We start from the raw sequence: 22,767 nt of genomic DNA, 5'->3' as shown, positions 1-22,767 counted from the left end.
GAGGCATCCTATCAGTATAAACATCTGGTGAAAGACTGTAAAGGACGTGGAGCCAAACTTTTGCCAAGGGCAAGGAAAGATACAGTGGACACAAATTAAGAAACATGAAATTCTACCTCAGCAGAGGTAAAAATTTTTATGGTCAAATACTGTCACAAGTTGCCAGAGAGGTTGTGGCGCAGTCTTCATCTGTGAGGAGATTCAAAGCCCAGCTGGACAAATCCTGTCCAAGACTCTCAAGCACAGGGTGTGATTCTGGGGGTGTCCTGTGCAGGGCCAGGAGTTGGTCTTGATGATCCTGATGGGTCCCTTCCATGATTTTCCATGATTCTATGAGCCTGCTCTAGCTGAGCCTGGCTAACTGTGTTAGATTATCATGAGGTCCCTTCCAACCAAGACAACTGTGTGATTCTGTGCCCCAAAAAACAGCAACAAAATCACCTTTGTGAGAATTTTTCACTCTTGGCATTCACATCTCAGAATTCTCTCCACTCTCAGAGTAGAGGCCTAGACCTGGGAAAATCTTCCACTAAACAGACACATCTAGATCTTATAATCTGAGCAGTTTTTAAAAACTGACTCATCACTAGCACTCAGAAATGTATGCAGGTCATTCCAGTCTATCTGAGTAGGCACAGTAAATGACAATGTAGATCAAAATTACACACACACATTTGTCTCAGCTGAGTTTAAATCATGAGTTCCCAAGGGTTCTTGGTGGATTTTAAAAACAGATTTGTAATATTAACCAGAACAGCAAATTTACAGCAGGCTAGAACACTGTCCCAATATTGAAGAGTACATACTTCAGATTAATTCACACTGCATGGGAAAACCTAAAATAATCTCTGGTTTTAACATGATTATCTTTGAATAAAGCAAACAGACACACCTATGTGAAATACATGAAGAAATGGCTCCACCTACTATTTTTTGTTGAAAATATTACTTTTAGAAAAAAGAAAAAGATACATAGTCTAACAAAAGAAACTTAAAAACCCCCAATACAGAAAGGTCATACACCTTTTGTCCCATCATCTCTACATACCTGAAATGAAATCATCTATTTATTACTAACATCTGCTCAGATTTTTTAAAGAGAATCATGTATATATATAATCTGCCAATATTCTTTACTTGTCTGATGTCCTTATTTGTATCAGACTGATATGCACTAAGGAGTTAATGAACTGAAGAACACAGTTTATAGCTTCATTCTGCTATTGCTATCATTGCATTTTATAGAAGTGGTTGTCTTTTGTACAACACAGTAGAGGAAAAAAAAAAGAAGGGGATGAGGAGGGTCTGAGTACCTGTTTGTAGAGCCAGCCTCGTCTGACAACTGGTGCATTAGGATTTCTCTTTATGGAGTTCGATCTCTTCCCAAAATTATGAACCTTCTTTGAAGATCGTGATGTCTAAATTGAATTGAACACGTTATAGAAAGCATGACATCAATAACGGTACAAAAATCAAAATGCTTTTCTTTTCTCTAAGATCTTTTTCTTATATGTGCTCCTCTGGGGGACTGCAGAACACAAACTCTATTCTTTTTTAGATAAATAATTACTACAATGGTTCTGCTGGTTTCAGCATTTCTTTCTTTTCTTCTGCAGAGAATATAAAGATAAATCCCAAGACAAGTACTAAAAGATGTTTTGGGGTTATTTTACACAAGAAAAAACCCAACCAAATACATATCTGACCTTCTTCTAAGGGAGGTAGAATGCCTACTGAACTGTAGGAAGAGAAGTAAACTCACAGAACTATTATTAACTATGAAAAACTACATCACCTGGGCAAGAAACCCCACTCTTTCCTGCTTCCAACACTGACCTAACGCATGAAAACTTGTTCAGATTCCAGCAAGATATAATTCCCCCCTTCCTAAAATAAACTAGCATTTTAGTATTCTTTCTTTGTTCTGTGATCTCTTGGTTGGTTTGAATATTATTTTACTTGCTTGCACTAAAGTCTATTTAGAAGCCTTTCCATGGAACTCCAAAGCTCCTATCAGCTGTTGCTTCTACTTTTTACAATTTTGCAATGATCACCTATGCTTAAGAGAAGTAAGAAAAATAAAGCATTTTAGATTTCATCCTTCTACTTGAATAACCAGAAGAAACTGGAAAAGGCACAAAGAAACCTGCAGTGATTTGCCAATTCACACTTCATTCTTCTCAGCCTACATTTAGAAAGTTTGCTCTGCATCTAAAGGAGCTGAACATTTATTTGTGTTTTAAATCCTGTAAGAATTGGTGCCTCAGACACCATGAGATACAGCAAAGCACACTCCTGTGCAGAAGAAATCCAGTTCAAGTAAATTTTTAAAGCTGCATTTCAAATCCACCCTTTGGATTGAGACAATATGATAATCCTGTGTTTCAGCTTCCATATCTCTGCTACTGGGACTAATCATGAGGTTATGCAAAATTCCTAAAGGAGGAAAGCTTGACAACCACTCAGGTTTTGTTGCAAATGAGGTGTGGGGTTTCTACATGGAAATTCTCTCACCACTCATCACAGAACTAAGCTGGGTTTTACTCATGCTTCAGAGAGAATCCCACAGTAGCTGAGAAATCATAAACTGAGAACTTGATTTAAAATTATGTGCAGTTTTTGTCAATGATGCCATTAACTGAAAAATACAACACTGCTTGGCCAAAGAAAAATAACATTACAAAAGCTATGTGTGCCTGTTTAGAGTCTACAACACAAAATACATTTTATATTTCTTTTTTGCAAGAATCATAAGGGAATACAAAAACAATCAGAGTGCTTTTAATTTCCCTTGGAGATACAGAAATTTGACTCAGTTCTGAAAAACAAGCAATTGAAAACCTAATTAAGAAAGTAAAAGTAAAAAAAATTCCACATTTTCTTTTGAAAAATTTTATCAGTGATAAATGGACAAAGATTTCTAAGAAGCCAAGAGAATTATGACAGCCAGCTGTGAAAAAGGAATCCATAACAAAGAACATATAAAATGCAGTTATAAAGTGAACTGCAGCTCTGTCTGTTAACCTGTATGACAGCTGTACTGGCATATCACACAAAGGTTTGCTAACACTTTGATCAGAAATAATTTCTAACACTCACACCTGCTCTAATATTAGCTACTAAAGGTTCAAAACCCCTCAAGAGTGCTCCAGAATTCCTACATTTGTAAAAATAGCTAATGCACTGAGGATGCTTCTGAAGACAACCAAGCACTTATGTCAAGTCTAACAAATTGAGATTTTTTAGACAGCTGTCTCTAAGGTAGGCCTGATAAAAAACCCATATTGACTCCAATTTCACTGAGCCAACAGCAGAGTTTTAATGGGTTGCATCCTACCAACTGTGAATACAAACTTCCTTCAATTAAATGCAGCATCACAAGCGCTTTCTAATTTTAGTTGATACAGAGAACACTTCAGATGACTTGTAATTAGTTTGCCACAAGCTGCATAAAGAGAATAACTTCACAACAAACCCCGAACCTTAAGACAATGAGTATTTTGGGACACTGAAACACTGTAGGTCAGTATATAAACTAATTATGAGTTCTCAGATTTTAGATCACCTCCTCCTTTGTTATGGGATCCCTGGCCATCCCTGATCTCTCATTCATAATTATCTCAAACTGTGGCAGGGAAAATAAAAATAAAGAACTGAAAGGTTCAAGTACTTTTTACCCCACAGCACCAAAAAAAAAAAATTAAAAAAAAGAAAAATATATATATAAAAAATCCAGGGCATATTGCCCAGCTCCAGCTTCTGGAGAAGGCAAAGAGAAAGAGAGTATAGTGAAGGAGTGATCCAAGCACTCATCACCTGCTGGAAGGTGCAGAAGGTAACAGAGCAAGCAGAGTCACCCCTGGTACCATCTCACCCATCCTAAGGCACAGCAACTCTGATGCCTCCAAAATCAGATCCTGTGGGAAGAGCCCTGCACAAACCCAGGGCTGAGAGAGAAGCCAGGATGTCCAGCCAGTGATGTTCACTGTTTTCCAAAACTGAGAAAACAAACAGCCAGCAGGGTTCTGAACTCTGGACAACACACCAGTCAGCATCTGGGGCTGCACATTTCAGCAGCCTGCAAGTGGCTTTTCTCTCTGCTTAGCTGGGAGAAAAACACAGGGTTTATGTGAGGCTTCTTTCCCAGTTTCCGAACTAGCACAAAAGTCATTAATTAACATTAAATTTATTGCATGTAGATTTGAAAAACACAGGTTGAGAACCTTGCTAATAAGGAAATTTTCTGCATGCAAACTCTGAGAGTACAAATCTGTATCTCTGATACTTTCAACTTCTGTTTAAAAATATGTTTCCAGTGTCCAAGGCTTACATTATCTTCCAAACCACAAACCAACAGGATGCTGCTTTTGGATTTTGTAGGCAATTTTGGTGCCTTCCAATGCTGCAGTTTTCCATGAGCTGAGTGGATTTCTGCCTCAGCATTTTAGCTTGGACCAGGAGGCTGCTCTTGAAGCAAACCTCCCCATCATTCACTCTTAGTGTGCTTTGGTTTGTGTAATAAAGCAAACTTCATTCCATTTAGACAGGACTTAAATATAAAATGCACAAGGAGCACTACTGGGCTGGTCTGAATATAAATAATAAAACACAGTGCAGACACCCAGCTCTGAGCACCAGGAATGCCCTTCACACCCCTCCTGTTCACTGTGTTGTTTGCTAATGAATTTTAATAATAATAATGAATAATAATAATAATTTTAATTTCTTTTAATCAGAAATTTCCAGCTAACCTGGATCTGAGCAAACCTGAATGGCTACAATCACTAACAATTCAAAGCTGGGTTGCACTGAAATTTGTATTAACAAACTGATTAATATTTGTGAGCACTGGGAAACACCCCAGCTGTCCTGGAGTCACCAGGAGCTGTCCTGGGCTAACACTGCACACCACTTTCTGTGAGAAAAACGTGTTCACTTTATTCTGCTGATAATCAGGACAGCAATGAAGAGCAGCACATCTGCACCATGGAGGGCGACTGGAAATGTGACTGACTTTACACATTAAAAAGCAATTTATGACATATAATCCTGTTTGTCTAGGTAGTGATTTTAACAGCAGGGAGAAAAATAAGATTAAAAAAAAAGGGAACTACAAAAACAATTTCTTCATGCCACAGAGAGATGAAAATAAATGCTTGTGTAGCAATCTGAAGCCTGTGGGTTTTCACAGCCAGGGGTCTGTGCTAGTGCCTTCATGTCTGGAACTACACTTCAAGCTACAGGAAATAAGCCGCACTTAACAGAGCTGTAATTTGTTATTTGGCTCCCCTCACGTATACAGGGGGCAAAGAAGATTAGAATTAACACTTTTACTGGGCAGGAACTGATTTTTGCCTCACCTCATACTGGCCTCTAGTCAGCAACAGCAAGAGACTCCAGAGAGTCTTTCTGACACAAAATAGAAACTTCTCCAAGTTCCATATCTATCAATTAACATTAATGGAAGGAAGAATTTTCTCCTGTACCCCTTAACTGTCTGAAACTTCAGCAGTACACCAATTTTTTTTCCATTCCTCATTACATCCCAGTATCAGGTGTGGCCATGAGTTATCTCTGAAAACAAAAACCACCTAAAAAAATTGGTTTGGCAACCACACAAAGCATCCTTCTCCTCTGTAATTAATTCTCTGTAACTTCCCTCACCAATATTTTATTCCTGTTTTGTTGTGCTACAATACACAATACTACAATTATATTAATATAATACTGTATATATGTGCATTATTATTAAAATTATAGCTTAAAATGATACTATATATATAATTTTGTATATAATGCATAATAATAATTCTTAGCTTTTGACTATAACATGAAGTTTGTAGTATTGTATACATATAATTTTCCATATAAAATAGTGTATCTATACACATATATATAAAATAGTGTATATATATAATTTTATATATAATGTAATATATCTACTATATATAAAATGATAGATATAATTTTATATATTATATATATTACATTATATATATATATTTTATATATATATACATACTATGTATATCTATATACATACTATATATACACAATACTACAAACTACATAACATAGTCAAAAGTTAGGAATTCCAGGTACTGTTTGAAGACATGAGTAAAATCACAAAAGAAAATCAGTTTTGTACCCAGGTAAAACCCATGGGCCATATCTATAGTCATCTTTAGGAAGGATTCAACTCCTTATCCTTCAACAGCTGCAGAAAAGGCAGACTGATGATAGCTGTGGCTCTACTTTCCCAGCATTCACCTCCCCAAAACCAACACTTTTTAAATGGTGTTGCACTCATTCAGACAAATGCACATCTGAAAACTGATGTACAGTAATTACACATGCAGCCACAAGAATCATATTAATATTTTAAGTGCATTTAAATAACTAGAACAGGAGGAATGAAAAGTAGAGCAACAGTCTATTTTTTCAAAATGTTATTTTCAGAAGAAACCAGTGTCATTAATCAATGAAAATAAAAGAAATCACAGTAACTGAGCCATAGAAATCTTAATTACCTTCTCAAAGATTATGAAACCAACACTAGGCTGAAGGGCATTTTCAACTTCTCTTTTGAAAGAGAAGTGAGAAAAATGGAAGACACGTGCTATTTAAATTGTAATTAATTTTGCATATTTGACCTGAGATTGCTTGACAGAAAATGAATTTTGAGAGAACTAGCTATGTAATTATTGCATCCTACATCACTGTTGTGACTCTAACAAGAAACTTCCTTGGGTTTTTTGCTTGCTTTGTTGTTTTAGGGCTTAGCTGGTTTTGTTTTTTACTGCTACTGTTTGGGGGTTTTCTAGTTTGTTGTATTTTAAACTGGTTTTCCTGCATAGACTTTACCATGATCATGTGAAAGTTGAGATGGATTTTGTTGCTGTTCATAATACATCTGTGACTCTCTATTTTTCCCCCCAGCAACATTTATAGATTAAGACAATTTTCTCATTAAATAACAGTTTTCTAACACAGGTCAATGATTCTGCCTGTCTCATGAGATATTTAAAACAACAAAAAAGTTCCCAAAATGCACTTGAAGGAACCTTGCAATGTTTCTTACCACATGGTAAGTCAATTATTTCAATCCAAGTTTATGACATTAAGGAATTTGCTCAGTTAGAACACATTCCAAAGTTTATTTTTCCCTTGCAGGATGGATTAATTTACTGAAAAAGCTCTTCTCAGGGTTAACATTTTCAATGACTAGCTAAAGCATAGGGTTTTCCCCCTTGTTTAACTGTTAACTACTGCCTAGAAGAGATGACAGCTCTTGTCTGTCATCACTGATCAAAACTATTTTCTTGGTCTCCTAGAAAACTTAAGGCACTTCTTAATTTTGCAGCAAGTGCACTTCTCTCTCAGGAAAGCTGAAATTAAAAAAAAAATTAAAAATGCACGCAATAGGCTCATCAGCTTTATCCAATAAATCTGAAAGTTGGTAAGAACATCTGGGCATTTACCTTAACCTCCTGAGAAACTGGGTGAATGGAGAAGTAAAACATAAATGAAGGTGGCCCTAGGATTCTCCCAAACATTTAGCAGGACTTTTTCTAGGAAGCCAGGACTTCTGCTTCTGGCCCAGTGTCACCTGCTGTTTAGCACAGGGTCACCTCCCACCTCTCTCACAACTCCTCCTTGCACACAATCCCAACCCTCTCTGTTTTACCTGGACACATCCAGGCAATTGTTTGTGATGGAGCAATTTCTGCAACAGTGCAGGTGCCTCATCAGCCACTCAGGGTTTTGCTGTTCACATAGATCAGAAAGGTCAGTTTAAGTCATAAGATCTGAGATACCTGACAAAAATTACAGCTACAGTGGCAATTTGCTTGAGACACCTCAGTTTCCAAATTAAACCTGGAAGGAGTTGAGTGCCCTGAAAAATATATAAGCTTTCTTTCTCTTTTTCAGTGGAACACTAACACACAGCACTGCCTAGTACCTTGTGGAATAACTGAATTATTTTAGTTCTGATTTATTTGGACATAAAGACTTACTCTGCCCACAGGGCTCATTGGATGAGCAGCATAATCTGATGCCAGATTATAGTTTGTTGCTTCACATATCATGCTTACTGGTCGCTCCTTCTTTTCTTCAGATGACATTGCTGCAGCAGTCCTGAAAATAGAATATGTAATAGCACTAGAACATGCTGTGTGTGCAGACTGCTAATAAAAAGCACCCCAAGATGTAGCTTTGTACAGCCTGTGTCCTACTTTTCCAATTTGAAAGCAATTCACACTTCATTGCAGAGTTACCTGCACTGTGTTTTAAGCTCCAACCTATTACAGATGAATTTTAGGATCTTGCTTAAAACCAGAATTTCTCTCTTAGCACCAGGTGTTGGTGGGAGGGAAAAAGACAGCTATGAGTGTGAGATGGAAATGGGAAGAAATGCTCTCAAAGGCCCCCTCTGGCTTTGTCCCCCTTTCAGACTGGTGGGATTTGGCCAGTTCTGATGGTTTTCACTGGAGCCACCATGTAATGTGTTACAGCAGTGGTGATGGGGGGACACCCAGAACCCAGACACCAACAAAATCCTGAGGTCAGGCATGAGCTCCATGCAGACCTTCCTGTATTGCTCTACAACACCAATGCAAAGACAGCAAATCCCAGCTATTATCCAATGATTCAGAAGGTGCCCCAACTGGCCAAGGAAATTATCAATTGAGGAGAAACTATCAAACAAAACATTATAGATTGATTAATAGTTTGTAGTTGTCCCCAAGTGATTATAAAATTTACCCCTTTCTGGAAGTTTATTTGATTCTTATATAATATCTAGGCTATTTACTAAAGTTACAGAGTAATTAAAGTGACAACAGGAAATTCATACAGTGCATAAATGTGATGCATTTCTATCATACAACTAATTTGAGCTACAGCTTCTCTCTTCAAAATTAGTATAAAATATTTATCATTACTTTCAAGTGATTTAAACAAGGAAAACTATCTAAATGTTGATCTGACTTGGAAAAATAAATAATGCCACACTAGTAATCACTGAATCTTACTTCGTTATTAATGGGCTTTAAAACCTGTGTTTTACAGAGTGAAACAGAAGGCACTTACTGCTCATTCACAACAAAAATACAGTTGTCCTGCGATGGCTGTCCTGTCACTGGATGTTTGCAGGTTACTTTTCGTTCATTATGACTGTGAAAGAGAGAGAAAGAAAAGTATTAGGCAATAAGTTTTGATTTTCCAGCTCAATTATGTAAATGCAATACATCAAATGTATAAATTCAGTGAAAACATTTAAGAATATTTCATTATGGCATATAACAACATAAGTGTACACACTCACAAATGTGTGTAGATATATATATACACACACACACAAAGGAGGAGAACTTGTATTGAAGAATCTTCATTGGCACTGCCAAACATTGGCACTGGGTTGGCAATCATGAATTTCAAAAACAGTGAAAGTGTTTTTAGTTCATATATGAACATAAATAATTCACTCCAACTATGACTTTATGTATTCACTAATAGGGTTTCAGCTGGACAGGGACAAGATGAACATGGGTTATATAACTGCTCTGTAAGGACAAAACACTACTGCAAAAGTGACTGCCTTCATCCTCAGGACAAAGACACTTGCTTAAAATTTCCAATATTACAGACAAAAATACCCAGTGACTGGAGTAAGAGTGAGGGGTTGCAATTACAGTTCTATTTTTGCAGGTGACTTTTTAATTCAGGGTGCTGCTCAAAAGTGTCTTCTAGAGGATGGGAAGCTGAGCTTCATTCCCAGCTCCCTTTGCATTATCTCATTCTCCTGAAGTGCAGATGCTGATAGATCACAGCAGCTCCCACAGCTTGGAAGAAACTGCCCAAATTCAACACATATCAGCTGCTGCCACACAGGAAAGAAATGTCTGGGCTGAACTTCCAAAACTACGAAGCACAGCTCATCTCACAAATATCATGCTTTGCACCCTTCCTGCTTAAAAACAACCTGAATTTAACAGGTTAAATATTCTCCACTTTTAAAATAAAATTCTTTGGATCATAACAATTTGCAGTTTTAGGGTGTTATTGATTTAAAGGTGCCTCCAAACAAATGCCTAATAAAAATCCACATTATTTTCATGGTGAATGAATGAATAAGCCTTCACAAACCTAGAGTGCAAGATTAGAAAGACAACCCAATTCTTTTCACTTCCTCTACTGGGATTTTAGAAACCTACTAATGCCTAAAATAGAGAGACTATGTTACAGAGCTTAATGATGAGCTGGCAATTGCCAGCACTTTATCTTTGTTCTAAGTTCAGCAGATTTCTAAGTTTAGCCCCCGAAGGAGCTGCTGTGCAGAAACGTATCAATTACAACCAGGAGACAGGAAAGAGACACTCCGAGGACAGTCTGTGCCATTCCCAATTGCCCTGGTCATACAATGCCTCTCAAGGAAATCAGATTAAAGAGAATTTGAGTTCAAAACATTCCTGAGGAAGCATCCAGGTTTCTTTGGCTGAATTTTTTTTTTTCTTTGTGAGTCCTCTTTTTCTTCCCTTACAAAGCATTTTTTCCCCTCTGACATTTCAGAAACTCACACCGAAGTGAGGAAAAAAAAACCAAAAAACACAACAACAAACTATGGAAATGAGCTGGCCAAAATGCTTTGCAAAAATGTTGCCTTCTTATTCACATTAAACCTTGACAGGTGACTGTCAGCTGCATCCATAAACATGGAAATAAGAGGATCAGGACTACCAGAAACACTCAGGTCCACCCAAGAGGAGGCACATGCTGTGTTTTGAGTGAGTGCACCTCACTGATGATGCAGAAGAGCCACACCCAAGGACTGCAGAGGGGAAACCACACAAAACCAGGAGGGAAAGAAGGGAGGGGGCAGAAAAGCGGGAGAGGAGAGCAGTGGAAGCAACACTCAGGAATATTTTGCTTCAGGTTTGAGTCATATATCAAGTTAGCATTCCAAAAGCACCAAAGAATCCTTGAACAACACACTATTTCCCTCACTAGTCACACAGATGTTGAGATGTATAGGAGGGAGTTGAGATTACATAAAAAAGGCAGAAAACATATCACAGATATGAACCATGCTCCTGAGGATTGTACAGCACTTTCCTTCTAGACCTGAACAGTCACTTCCTTCTAAAAGGGCAAGGCAAAGGAAAAACAGGGTTTTTTCACCTTCAAGGCAAAGGGAAAACAGGCTTTTTCCCCCTTCAAGGCAAAGGGAAAACAGCCTTTTCTATCCCTTCACAGTTTAGACACAAGTGAAATCCCATGGGTGAACACTAGAAATTCAGCTTGTGCAACTAAGAGTGATGACTGTAAATATGTCTAACTGGATGAACAGATTTTAAATACTTCCATTTGAAAACTATTTCATTACTCATCTAATTATTGCGTTTTTGGCAGTAATTTACCTGGTATTTTGACAAGGCTCCTCAAAATACTTGTGCAAGGTGTAGTGAAGCTTTATAATTATTGTCATAACCCTCCCACATAACAGCAGGTTAAGGCATTTGTTTCAAACTCTATCTTGCAGAGCACAGAGAGTTTTATTCAAACCAAGCTACAGTTTGATATTCACAATCTTCAACATCCAATTTAGACAGCTGTTCAGTTATCCATAAATTTCTAGCTACACACACTTAGAATTTCATTTATTATACTACAATAATCTATACCATCAATACCATCAATATAATGAATAAATCTCAGGGAAATAAAGTAAAAACCTAATTTTTTTTACTGAGAACTCTAATTTCAATTTTATACCAAGTCCAATGTGTAATTCAGAGTTTAAACACCATATTTATGTGTCTGTACTTTATTATGTGGAAAGAGAGAGTTTCACTTTGACACAGCCAGCTAGAAGCCAGCGTGTCACTTTTCACTTATGCAGAGGTACATCCTCTTCCTTCTCCTTCCAGTTTTCCCATGTTTTGAGAACACAGGACAACCACACACAAAGTCTTTTGCACTTTTTCTGAAGGCCCTAACTGACCCTTAGTATTTTAGGATCTGTATTAACAGCATGCTAAACACTGGAGACGACAGAAAAAAAATTCCCTGTGTATTTCATTACTATTCACGAGCATATTCTCCAGACTTGGTATGTGGCACAAACTATTCCTCATTGATATTTGCTACTGGAATGTGCTGGGCTCCAGAAATCTATATTAAGGTGATATGAGAGAAGCAATTCAATGCAAAATAAAGCATAATTCTTGCATGTATCAAGGTAATATTCTGTGCTTGATTCCAGCAGTGGTTTTATACCTTCAATAAAGAATCAAAACCAAACCAACGATAAATGTGAAAACAAGCAACCCTAACCACACCAAAATAACCTCACATAGGTAGAAGTTCCATTTTTAGACATCTCAGTGCAAAACTGGTACCAACCTAACAGCACCAACTTAACTTGACCTCTTTTCTCCAGAATTTTCAAACTTCTTTCCAATCCTTTCCTCTGAAAGCTGCAAGCTTTGGCATCATTTATTAGGTAGCTTAGTTCTGGCACATGGACAAGCCCCCAGAGCAAAAGGATTTATCCTGTTCAGGTTAGAAATGACAGCAACCTTGAATGTGACTCACGTTATTTGCCTTCTTATCTACTCTCTTTCTCCTTTCCATCCTTTGAGACTCTTAATCTCTTTAGAAGACAGGATTATTTTACTTATTTTCTAGACATGTTAAAAAAAACCAACAACTTTGTTGTGTAGTTTTAATCTACTCACTAAATGTACAGTCAACAGCAATCTTTTTGTTGGTTTAATGTGAACCAAGGACTACTGGGAAAAAAAAAAGCCCTCAAATATATAATTCAGAGATATTATTCTATTTGTAAACAGCAACTAAGCACATCATTCCAGGTGCAGAGCTTGCCAACAGAAGTCCTACACAAGCAGGTTTCTTTGTTTTCTGTTTTGTATTTTCAGGACTGCTGACCCAAAATGTACCAATGTTTTCTTCTAACACGCATTACAAAAGTCAGCCAAATCAAAACTCTGATCAGTTTGGCTATTTTGAAGTCATGATCATCTTTGTCAGTATATTGCAAAGGAAATTAACTCAGATAACTGCAGCTGGAGTGGAAAAGGGAGATATGTAATCCAGTTGTACAGTTAAAATGAAGGGTTAGACCATTTTCCCTCTGGAACAAAGCAGTTCACTCCAAAGTGGCAACAAAGATCAAAGTACCAGGGTGGAAACAGTTGGTTTGGGTCTCTCCATTGAATGATTTGGTTGAGCTCGCTGTCCTCTTAAAAAAAAAAAGAGCTGGGCCAGAACTCCCAAACACACATCTGGTTTTCTCCCACTCAAATTAAAGCTAGATGCCACTTCAAAAGCTTCTCTCATGCCCTTTCTTTGTAGCCTTTATTTATGTGTTCCTCTGTGCTAAGGCCTTCTCATTTGCTTGTTGTCAATGTGGCCATCAAAGCAAAGGCTGAATACAAACAAAATCACAAACCAGGAGACAACTTTTAAGAGGCCTCCACATCTTTAATTTAGAAACACTGATCCTTTTGACAAATGAGCACTGGAGAACACATTTCAGAAGAATGCTACACCAAATATCTGTTTCCTTACATTTATTAACATTTTAAGATTCACAGACTGGCAATCTAATCTCTATTATGGATACACACAATCACCACAAATATGCTGAGAGATATTTCTTGGGAGAAGCAGTTTTATGCATTTTTCATGACAAAATACTTGAAAAGATGAGAAATAAAGTAAGAAGACCAAGATTACCAGAGTAATAAAGCCATTCTCTCTGCATTAATACTGAATTTCTGCACTGATATTTAAAGGTAAGGTTCAACTAGGAACAAACATAAGACAGTCTAGGGCAGATTTGTTTGGCTTCTATGAATGAAAACCTTCAATTCCTCACCTGGGCTGGGGGGTTGAATCAAATCAGCCATTTCTACCTTGTGTGCTTGCTTTGCAGCACAAGAATGTCTCACAGTTACCTAACCAAGAGTTGTCTGAACTTGGAAAAAATTTAAGTAAATGCAGTCCCTACACAACAGCAAGCAAGGATGTGGTCTGTGGCTATGCTGCCACTTCTATTTTACTGAATCTGTAATGCCACATTTTACAGCAAACAGCAAATGCAAGCACTCTTTAGCCAGCGCTGTCATACCCTAGAATTACACGAGCCTTTTTTCAATTAAGGTTTTTCAACAACAAGTTTGGAAACGGGGCTGCATGGCTCCACGGGGAAACATCTGAGTGTGGTAACTAAACATCAGGGAGCCCCAGGAAAAGTGGGGGTGAGGAGACAGCCAGTCCCACAGTGCTGACAGACCTGTAACACGTCCCATACGCTGCTGAGAACAAAGTGTTCCTGACCCTCTGTGTGTGCACACGCTTTTGGGAAGGTGCTGACAAAATTCTACTCATTTTCTTGGCAGACAATGGAACACCTAAACTGTAGTTACTGCTGCCACCATTTCTTCTGGGCTGCTCTGAGTTTATTTTGTCAGGCAACCTGCCAGTTCTGTAGACTTTCCTTTTAAGTCCTCCTCAGCTTTGGTGTCTTTGCTGCTGCTGTAGTGAAAAGCATCTGGACATTTCTATACAACTGACTGTACTGCAGCTTTTCCAATTTATTTTTATTTTCCAGAAGATTAAGCACTGCTGCCCCAAAATTATAAGCCTTCCTCTCAATGGGACCATTCTAAACCCACACTCATGTCCCAGTGAAAATATCCATACGAAAACAGGCCTTTCTTCTCACTTGAGCAGATATGATTAACATGCTCTCATTTCAGATTTCCAACATAAAACTAAGTTTATGTAAGCAAGAGCAAACATTAACAAAAACCAAAACAACTCTTTCAGAATACAAAGATGAAATAGTTGCTACAACAGCATGCACGCTATTACAGATTGAGAAGGTTTTAATAAAAAACTCCTCTCATTAAACAAACACTCCATTGTCAGAAAAAATTACTGTTTTCAGGGTTCCCAGAACTTTGTGGGAACTGTCTTTCACTTTGTAGGTAACACATCTGGGATTTGTAAAATACTGAGGCTCAGTAAGGGCCACAAAGCCGTGGTGGGAATTAGTGAGATGTACCTGCCATGTGTCATCAATTTATGTAACATTTCATTACATTTTAAGCCCTGGGCACAGGGTCTAATACAGTACCTTGACAGCAGCACTGCAAATGAAGAAAATGTTAAATTCTGTAAGCATTACTCTGCAATAAATATGACTAACACACTGTTTACTATCTGAGTTTAGGAGAATAGTGAAGTGGGTTCTAGAAGGCAGAACTGTCTGCAAGCCTCAGACTCGGAATCCAAGGATCCCTCAATGGTTAATTCCCTGGAGAGATTCCAAGAAGCAGAGTAACAATTCTGAAGTGAAACCCCACCATGTGTTTTCTGAAGAGAACCAGGGTTTGGAGCAGCATGGTCCAAGCAGGTGGTTTGAGGGGCAGAAGCACCACTGGATTCTCCAGTTTGGCTGCTGATTCCTGCTGTGATTGCTGCTCTTCCTGCTGATGACAGCACACCCATCCTCATCTCTGAGATGAGGACTGGAAGGAAGCAAATGTCACCCTGCTCCTCACAGCCCTGGTGAGGCCATAGCTGGAGTGCTGGGTCCACTCCTGGGCTCCTCAGGACAAAAGAGACTCCTGGAAGGGGGATCCAGGGAGAGGACTGGAGCATCTCTCAGGAGGAAAGGCTGAGGGAGCTGGGGCTGCTCAGCCCGGAGAGGGAACCTCATCCCTCTCTGTCCTTCTCTTCAGGGAGGGCTCAGAGCAGGCACTGTGAGGTGCAGCAGTGGTGGGACAAGAGGAACGGGCAGGAACTGATGCCCAGGTTCCACCTGAACACGAATAAAAACTTCCACCCTGTGGACTGTGCAGACCAAGACTGCCCAAGGAGGTCATCTCCCTCCCTGGAGATGTTCCAGAGCCATCTGCACACAATGCTGTGCCCTGTGCTCTGGGATGACCCTGCCTGGGTCGCAGATGATCCCTGTGGGTCCTTCCAGCCTGGCATTCTGTGCAGACTGACAGCAGATGTCTGTCAGCAGATGTTTTCCAAAATCTTGCTTCCCTGATGCAGGAGGGACACTGCAGCCTCTCCTGAAGAGGTAGAGAGGGTAGAACTAATAAAAGCTAACTTGTAGAGAGGGCAACTAAAAAAAACCCACAAAAACAACCAAGCAACCAAAAAAAACCCCCAAAACAAACAAACAAACATGCCCCCAAACCAAAAAAGCCAAACAAAAAAACCCTGTTCCAAAACAAAGAAAAAGCTGTCTTTGCTCCCGGGGTTAGACCACTCAGATCAGCACACTAATAAATTGGGACATTTCATTAATAGGGGTTAATTAGAAACGACTAATTGGTATTTTCTTGCACACAGAATATTAGAGATTTTCAGAACAAGAAATGAACCTGACTTGAATTTACAAGGGACAAATGATCACAGATTGCATGAGCACCACTGTACAACACTACCAGAAGAAATTCATCACACCAAGTAAATTAGAGATAATTGAGCTGTCTTACTCACCCCCTCTACAACTACAAGCATCAAATTCAGTAAAAAAAAACCTTTTAGCATTTATAGGTACATAGCAACTTTTACTGTTTTCAAAGCTCACTAGACAGAAAATTATCTTCACCACATACCACCAAACTCAGTTATGCAAGCCTTGGCCTATTTCATTTATTAAAAGCCTAAGTGAGATGTGCTCTTGAGTGAGCTTTAGAAATACAAGTAGGAATTCAAAAGGCAGCTCTGACTTATGCTTCTATTTCACTGTATGAAAATTAGAGATATTTTACAAGAGAAAGCAACTTTAATAGCAATTCCTCTTAGCAATTTTAACATTTTCAATAATTATATTTCGGAAAAAAAAAGGCTAAAGATACTTATAAGAAAAGTGAATGCAGACAATTTAAGCAGTTTAATACCTATTGATGTGGAATCAGTTGTGCATTTGTTCAAACTCCTCCTATAGAACTGCAAAAAAGTAAATCTCCTGAATTTGAGTTACAAATCTAACAGATTCACAAAATAGAAAATATGTCTAATTTCAGTGAATTACTACCTCAAATTCAACAGCAGATTTTCAACAAACATTTGGCAAAACCACAGTGTCACTTTGCAAATCTCTCTAAGCACATTGGGACCAAAAAACCAACATTCATTAACAGAAGTAGTTAAATACCTTATTTGTCTTAAGTTTTCTATCTTTGGTGACATTTTTCTCTTTCTCTTATCTGGTAGTATTTATCATTACTCAGGTTTGCTTTTAGGGTTTTTTTTGTATGAATGGTGGGTTGCTTTGTTTTTGTTTTTTTTTTTTTCACTTGGTGTTTTCTTAAGATTGTGTAGATCACACCAACCCTTTAATCATCTTAGCCAAGGTTATACAGAAGTGTAACAGACAGCTACACAACTTCAATTTCTTGATCATTTCAGATACCTGGGAATTGGCATAGTCACCAGACAATCACACCTCTGGTAAGCAGCCATTTTTATTACATAAAACCACATTTCTATTAGTAACTCAGCAGAAGTTTTAGAAGAAAACCATGTTTATCAAGCACTTATATCAGAATACACCAGGTCATAACTAGACACTTCCCAAGTCTGCTGAGAGAGAAAAATGGTCTGACAAATTTCTGCCAAGTCATTGTCATGTGGGAAATGATTAAAAATCTTTCTTTTAGCAATCTGAGAGAAGAAAGCAGCTGAAAAGTTTATCATTTGTGACTGTGGTACCTATTCAGACACATCCTGTATTTCAAGCTGTCCCTCCCAATAGTTCCTATTTTGCAAGAAATAAGCACCAAGACTGAAATTTATAAAAACAATTATTTTATAAATGAACAGTCATCACTAAGGCTTTAATCACTGGCCTTCTTAAAGCCATTGTGAGGATTTAATTGAATAATCTTGGTGGTCCACTGATAGAGCATATGCAAATATGTGCAGCAGACCCCAGAGGATAATTAATTGAAGCTTACAGCATGTGTGGGCCTGCATTCATCTCAGACAAAAGGCTACAAACTCCATTAAAAATATTCATTGCCTGTGACGTGAAGTTCAAGCCCAGAGACACACGGGGTACAAAGTGTGTCACTGAGCTGGAACACTGAACGTGTCACTTGTCATCCCCAAGGTCCCAGGGCACAGCTGAGCCTGGCTGAGCTCTCCCCTCCTTCAGTTCATTTGGGTGCAGCTTCAGGAGCTGATCACCTCAGAGAAATAATAATAATATTGCCTCAGAAGAACAGCAGCAAGTTGTTCTACAAGTCTCCAAAAGACTAAAATGTCAGCAACAAATAAAATTGGTTTGGGATTTGTTTGGCATCACAAGCAGATGAGAAATTATCCCAGGATTTCCTCAGAACCCACACATCCTTTAAAAAAGACCCTACACTGTATACTTGAAACATGCACACCTAATGCTCATTTGCTCCCAAACCAGACTAACAATGCTGGTGCAGATGGAATGTATTTGAATTTAGAGGTGTGGATGCCAATCAGGCTTGTGGAGGAACTGATCTAACTGCAGAGAGCCCACATATCCCTCTTTTCTTTCATTTTAAATTCATCATTGCCTATTATTCATCTTGTTAACTTCAAGCATTTATAAAAAGTAGGCAGGCCTCAACTGCTTTTGAGGAAAATAAATTACTGCTTTTCAGGAAAAGCATCCTTACACTATCCACAGAAAAACACCAAAGAGTATCATACTTTGATGTGGTGCTCTCACAACTCATCTTAAAACACCAACACAAGTCCTTATCATGCAGAGAGTGTCAGCCCAGATGGACCCACCTTCTGATCTACAGTTTAGCTCAGATCGTCAGAGTTGAGTGTCTGCATTAATTGTTGGTGCTAATACCTGTCAGCAATTAGCAAAACCAGCCCTGAATTCCACACTGCTTAATGCTATTAATCTGCAGCATCAACTCCTTGCTTTGATGTGTGTGAGAGCAATGGAAAGCCCCAGTTTTATGTGCCAAGAAAAGGGCTGAGAAATGTGACACAGAAAGAGGCAGAGCCAAATGACACCTGAAACTGGAGGCTGCTGCCCTCCCTCTGCTACCAGCCCCAAAATGGAACACTGGGAGCATTCATCCAAAGCAGCACAGCCAGCAGGGTGAGGGAGGTGATTCTGCCTCCAAGCTGCTCAGAGGGATGGAGCTCCTCTACCACGAGGAAAGGCTGGGAAAATTGGGATTGTTCAGCCTGGAAAAGAGAAGGCATTGGGTGACCCAACTGAGGCTTCCAGCAGCTGAAGAGAACCTACAGGTGAGATGGGGAGAGTAGGTTTAGATTGGATATTAGGAAGGAATTCTTCCTTGTGAGGGTGGTTAGGCCCTGGCACAGGGTGCCCAGAGAAGCTGTGGCTGCCCCTGGATCCCTGGAAATGTCCAGGGCCAGTTTTGATGGGGCTCTGAGCAGCCTGGTCTGCTGGAAGGTGTCCCTGCCCATGGCATGGGGCTGGACTGAAATGATCTTGAAGGACCTTCCAAGACAAACCATTGTGTGATTTAATGGTTCTACAATCTAGATGCACTGGTCTTAAAGAAAATCTCCCAAGGTCAGGCAGCAGTCAGATTCATACCAACAAATGCAAAAAAAAAAAAAAAAAAAAAGAAACCCTCTTTCAAATATAGTTTTAGTTTGCTTTCTCTTGATCTGTTTTTATATGCATTATCAGAACTGGCAGGATCCTCCTTCTGCTAGTTCAGAACACACAGAAAAAAGTTAGTTACATTATAGCAGTGTTAATCAAATGGTGCTAATACTCAAGATACATAGCTGTGAAGAATTCTTTCACATCATCCAAACATCTTCCCCCAAAATTATCTCAAAAATGCAATCTTAGTTAAAAAAACCCCACATACTAAAGAAAAGCAGGTAAAAGAATGCTCCCATACACAAAATATCCACAATAAAAGTTATTTTGAGAAAATGAACTGATTTTTAGAACTACTCTACCCAACAAATTGTAAAAAAAAGCAAGTCAACCTGAATACACTAAAAGATTAAATCCTATTTCCTTAAGTAATGTTTTACTTCTTCCCATCTCAATGCCAAGCTTCTTTTAAAATAAATGAAAACCACAATTTAGACAGATGGTTGAAGAGGCAGCAACACCAATACTCACTATCAGGTAAGGAAGCAGAGCAGATGAAGAGTAACACTTTCTCTCTAATTAAAGTAATTTGGCCTTTTTAAATTAAGGCAAAAATCTGTATAATAGGTAAACACAAATTAATTATTTAAAGTGCTATCATAAATACACTACAATAAAAAGAAGAACAAACAACCAGATTTGTTTTTTAGAATGTGCTTCAGGTCAGCTGTTTTAAAAGGTGACTTGGCCAAAGTAATTACCACAAGAAAAGCAGCATTCAGGTAGCAGGATATATCATCATCAATTTACCAGACGAGATTTTAGAACCCCATCTGATCCAGAGTTTACGTCTGCCACCCACTGCTTGCATGCAGACTGTCAATCACTTTGATGCCTGCTGGTCTCATATAATCAAACTGTTGGCTTTAGAAGTCCAGAAATTTCCATTTGACAAAAAGTATTTCTTGGCTGCCTCCCCTTGTATTTTCACATCTTCGATTTCAACACCTACACAGATTGATCTGCATTATCCTTTTACTTCATAAATGCAGAGGAACAACTACACTTTATTTACAAAGTCAACTGTCAGCACATTTGACAGCTCTGCAGGAAAAACACCCAGCAAAAAACATTACAATTCAGTAGTCCCCTAGTTTTACATCCTGACTCTCACAACTGCATCCTTATCTCACAATACAATGGAAATAACAATTAATATTTATTAAAGACTCTTGCTGACCCAGCAACACATTTCTGCTTCGGCAAATGGCACACCAGGTTGCTCCTTCCAAGGTTAAACTGCAGCAGCAGAGAAAACTACAGGACAACACCTCTTGAACAGACATGGAGCCTCCAGTGACCTTCCATTAAATTCATACCTCAGGGACAGCCAGGAGCTGCAAGCTCTTTTTCTTTCTCAGGTGTGTTTTTACCCAGGGTACAGCAAAGCGACATGGAACTGGCTTTTTTGGCAACAGCTGACTGTTGTGTAAGAACAACCTCAGCCTCAAGCAGGTAAACATGATTTTTAATGGATTTTTAACCTGTTTTAAGTGTTTTTAATGTGAAAGCAATTCATCTGTACCTGACATTTCTATGAATGCAACTATATGGTAATGAAAAATATCCTAGTGAAGAATCAGTTCATTGAGAAACTCCTTATGTGAACATCAGTTTATTTAATTTGTGTCAGAGCAAGGGATCAGGGACAGAACACTGGGATGGCAGACATCACACATCAGTCATTTAATGTTGATTTTAAAATGGCAAAGAAAACCCTAAAGAAAACCACCCTCTGTATTGGGTGGGAACATGATTTTTTATAGACTTCTTTAGGGACTTGTTTTTCTTCTGTTGAATCTGGCTTTGGAAACACTTTTAAAGGACTAGTAAAATCGTATCCAAAGAAGTCAAATTAACTGCTGTTTACCATATGGAGTATTACTCAATTCTCCTCTTACCAGTAGAAAACAGGAACATAAGGAAGAAATTTGCAAGGCAGGGAATGTTCATATGAAACCCAGAAGTGAAAACTCCTTCCCCCACTTTTTTCCTTTCTGGATTACACATTGTATCAGGAAAGCAGATTTTAGGCTACATTTCAAGACTATAAACCAGAGGATTTGTAAAGAAATATGTTTTTACAGCATCTCTCACCTTATATCCTCTTTGCAGAATCAGCAACTTTAGAGATGTTCCAGATCTATAAAATAACTATGCTATGCAGAACTTTTACAGCTCTCCAGCTACTCAGTACAGTTCTACTTGCAATGTACCTTCTGACATTCAATTGTTTTCTTCTGGAATGCCAAATCTCCTTGCATTCTTTTTTGGGGATCCAGCCTCCCTATTTGTGTACTGCCCTTCCTAACTCCAAAGCGTGGCAAGATTTTTATTTACGGCCAGCAGGTTTGGAGTAGCACAATATTTTAGAACTGGCACAAAGAGGAAAAAAACCAACACACCTGGTCATTCCTGGCTGAAAATACCAGTATTTATTTGTTTCTTTGCTTTAAGTCCAGATTTCTGGTGCCCAGTGGAGCTCCAGGCACCACAGAGCTCATGGAACAGGAATCACAGACTGTGTTAAACTCTTTATCAGCCTGGTTTTGTGCATCCTGATGAAGGAGGCAATGAAATCTCTAGAACAGGTTATTGAATGGACAACAATATTACTCTTTAATGGTAGACATCACAATAAGAATCCCTTGAAGAGAGAGCCTTTGAAGGTATTTTTGAATATTATTCCCCTCCTATGCACTTTGCAAAAATTCATAAAGCAACGAATTTTACAGCAGAAGGCTGGAAGGGGAAAAAAAAAGACATCAATTTACCAGCAATTCCTCATTCCACATGAAGAATGGGGCTAAAGTAAGTTTTGCATGTGGAAAACAAACTGTCACTTGAGAACTGCTCCATGGAGTATGAATTTGGGGAGTGTGGGCTCCCTTGGGCTGGGAGGTTTCCCCATGCCTGCTGTTTATATGGTGTGCTGACACTGAACAAGCTCCTGATCCATGCCTGCCTCAGGCAGGGACTCTGAGGATGCTCTGCCAGTGACAAGTCAGCAAAAAACATCTGCCATGGTCTCCTGCCTCCTCATGCCCTCTTCCTGGAGATAATTAAGGCAA

At 38.7% G+C, this 22,767-nt stretch overlaps 1 protein-coding gene and 1 long non-coding RNA gene across 26 annotated transcripts in view; one reads left to right on the top strand and one right to left on the bottom strand.

Moving 5' to 3' along the window:
- Positions 1-22,767, bottom strand: part of PLEKHA5 (pleckstrin homology domain containing A5) — a 157,354-nt gene that overhangs the window by 58,084 nt on the left and 76,503 nt on the right. For all 25 annotated transcript variants that reach the window (XR_010362877.1, XR_010362878.1, XR_010362876.1 and 22 more), the window contains 3 exons: positions 9,094-9,177; positions 8,019-8,139; positions 1,314-1,418 (listed from right to left, as the gene is read on the bottom strand). Coding sequence is in view for 22 of the 25 variants with exons in the window: in XM_064421415.1 (XP_064277485.1) it covers positions 1,314-1,418; positions 8,019-8,139; positions 9,094-9,177 (310 nt within the window). In the remaining 3 variants the exon portion in view is untranslated. The remainder of the gene's footprint in view (positions 1-1,313; positions 1,419-8,018; positions 8,140-9,093; positions 9,178-22,767) is intronic.
- On the top strand, positions 16,035-21,139 carry LOC135301145 (uncharacterized). Its single transcript, XR_010362882.1, has 3 exons — positions 16,035-16,123; positions 17,464-17,505; positions 21,058-21,139. It is a non-coding gene; the product is annotated as an uncharacterized LOC135301145 (long non-coding RNA).

This window comes from Passer domesticus, chromosome 5, assembly GCF_036417665.1.
Source record: "Passer domesticus isolate bPasDom1 chromosome 5, bPasDom1.hap1, whole genome shotgun sequence".
Taxonomy (NCBI): Eukaryota; Metazoa; Chordata; class Aves; order Passeriformes; family Passeridae; genus Passer; species Passer domesticus.
The sequence above is the reverse complement of the archived record's forward strand: the minus strand, read 5'-3'. Positions and strand labels throughout refer to the sequence as shown.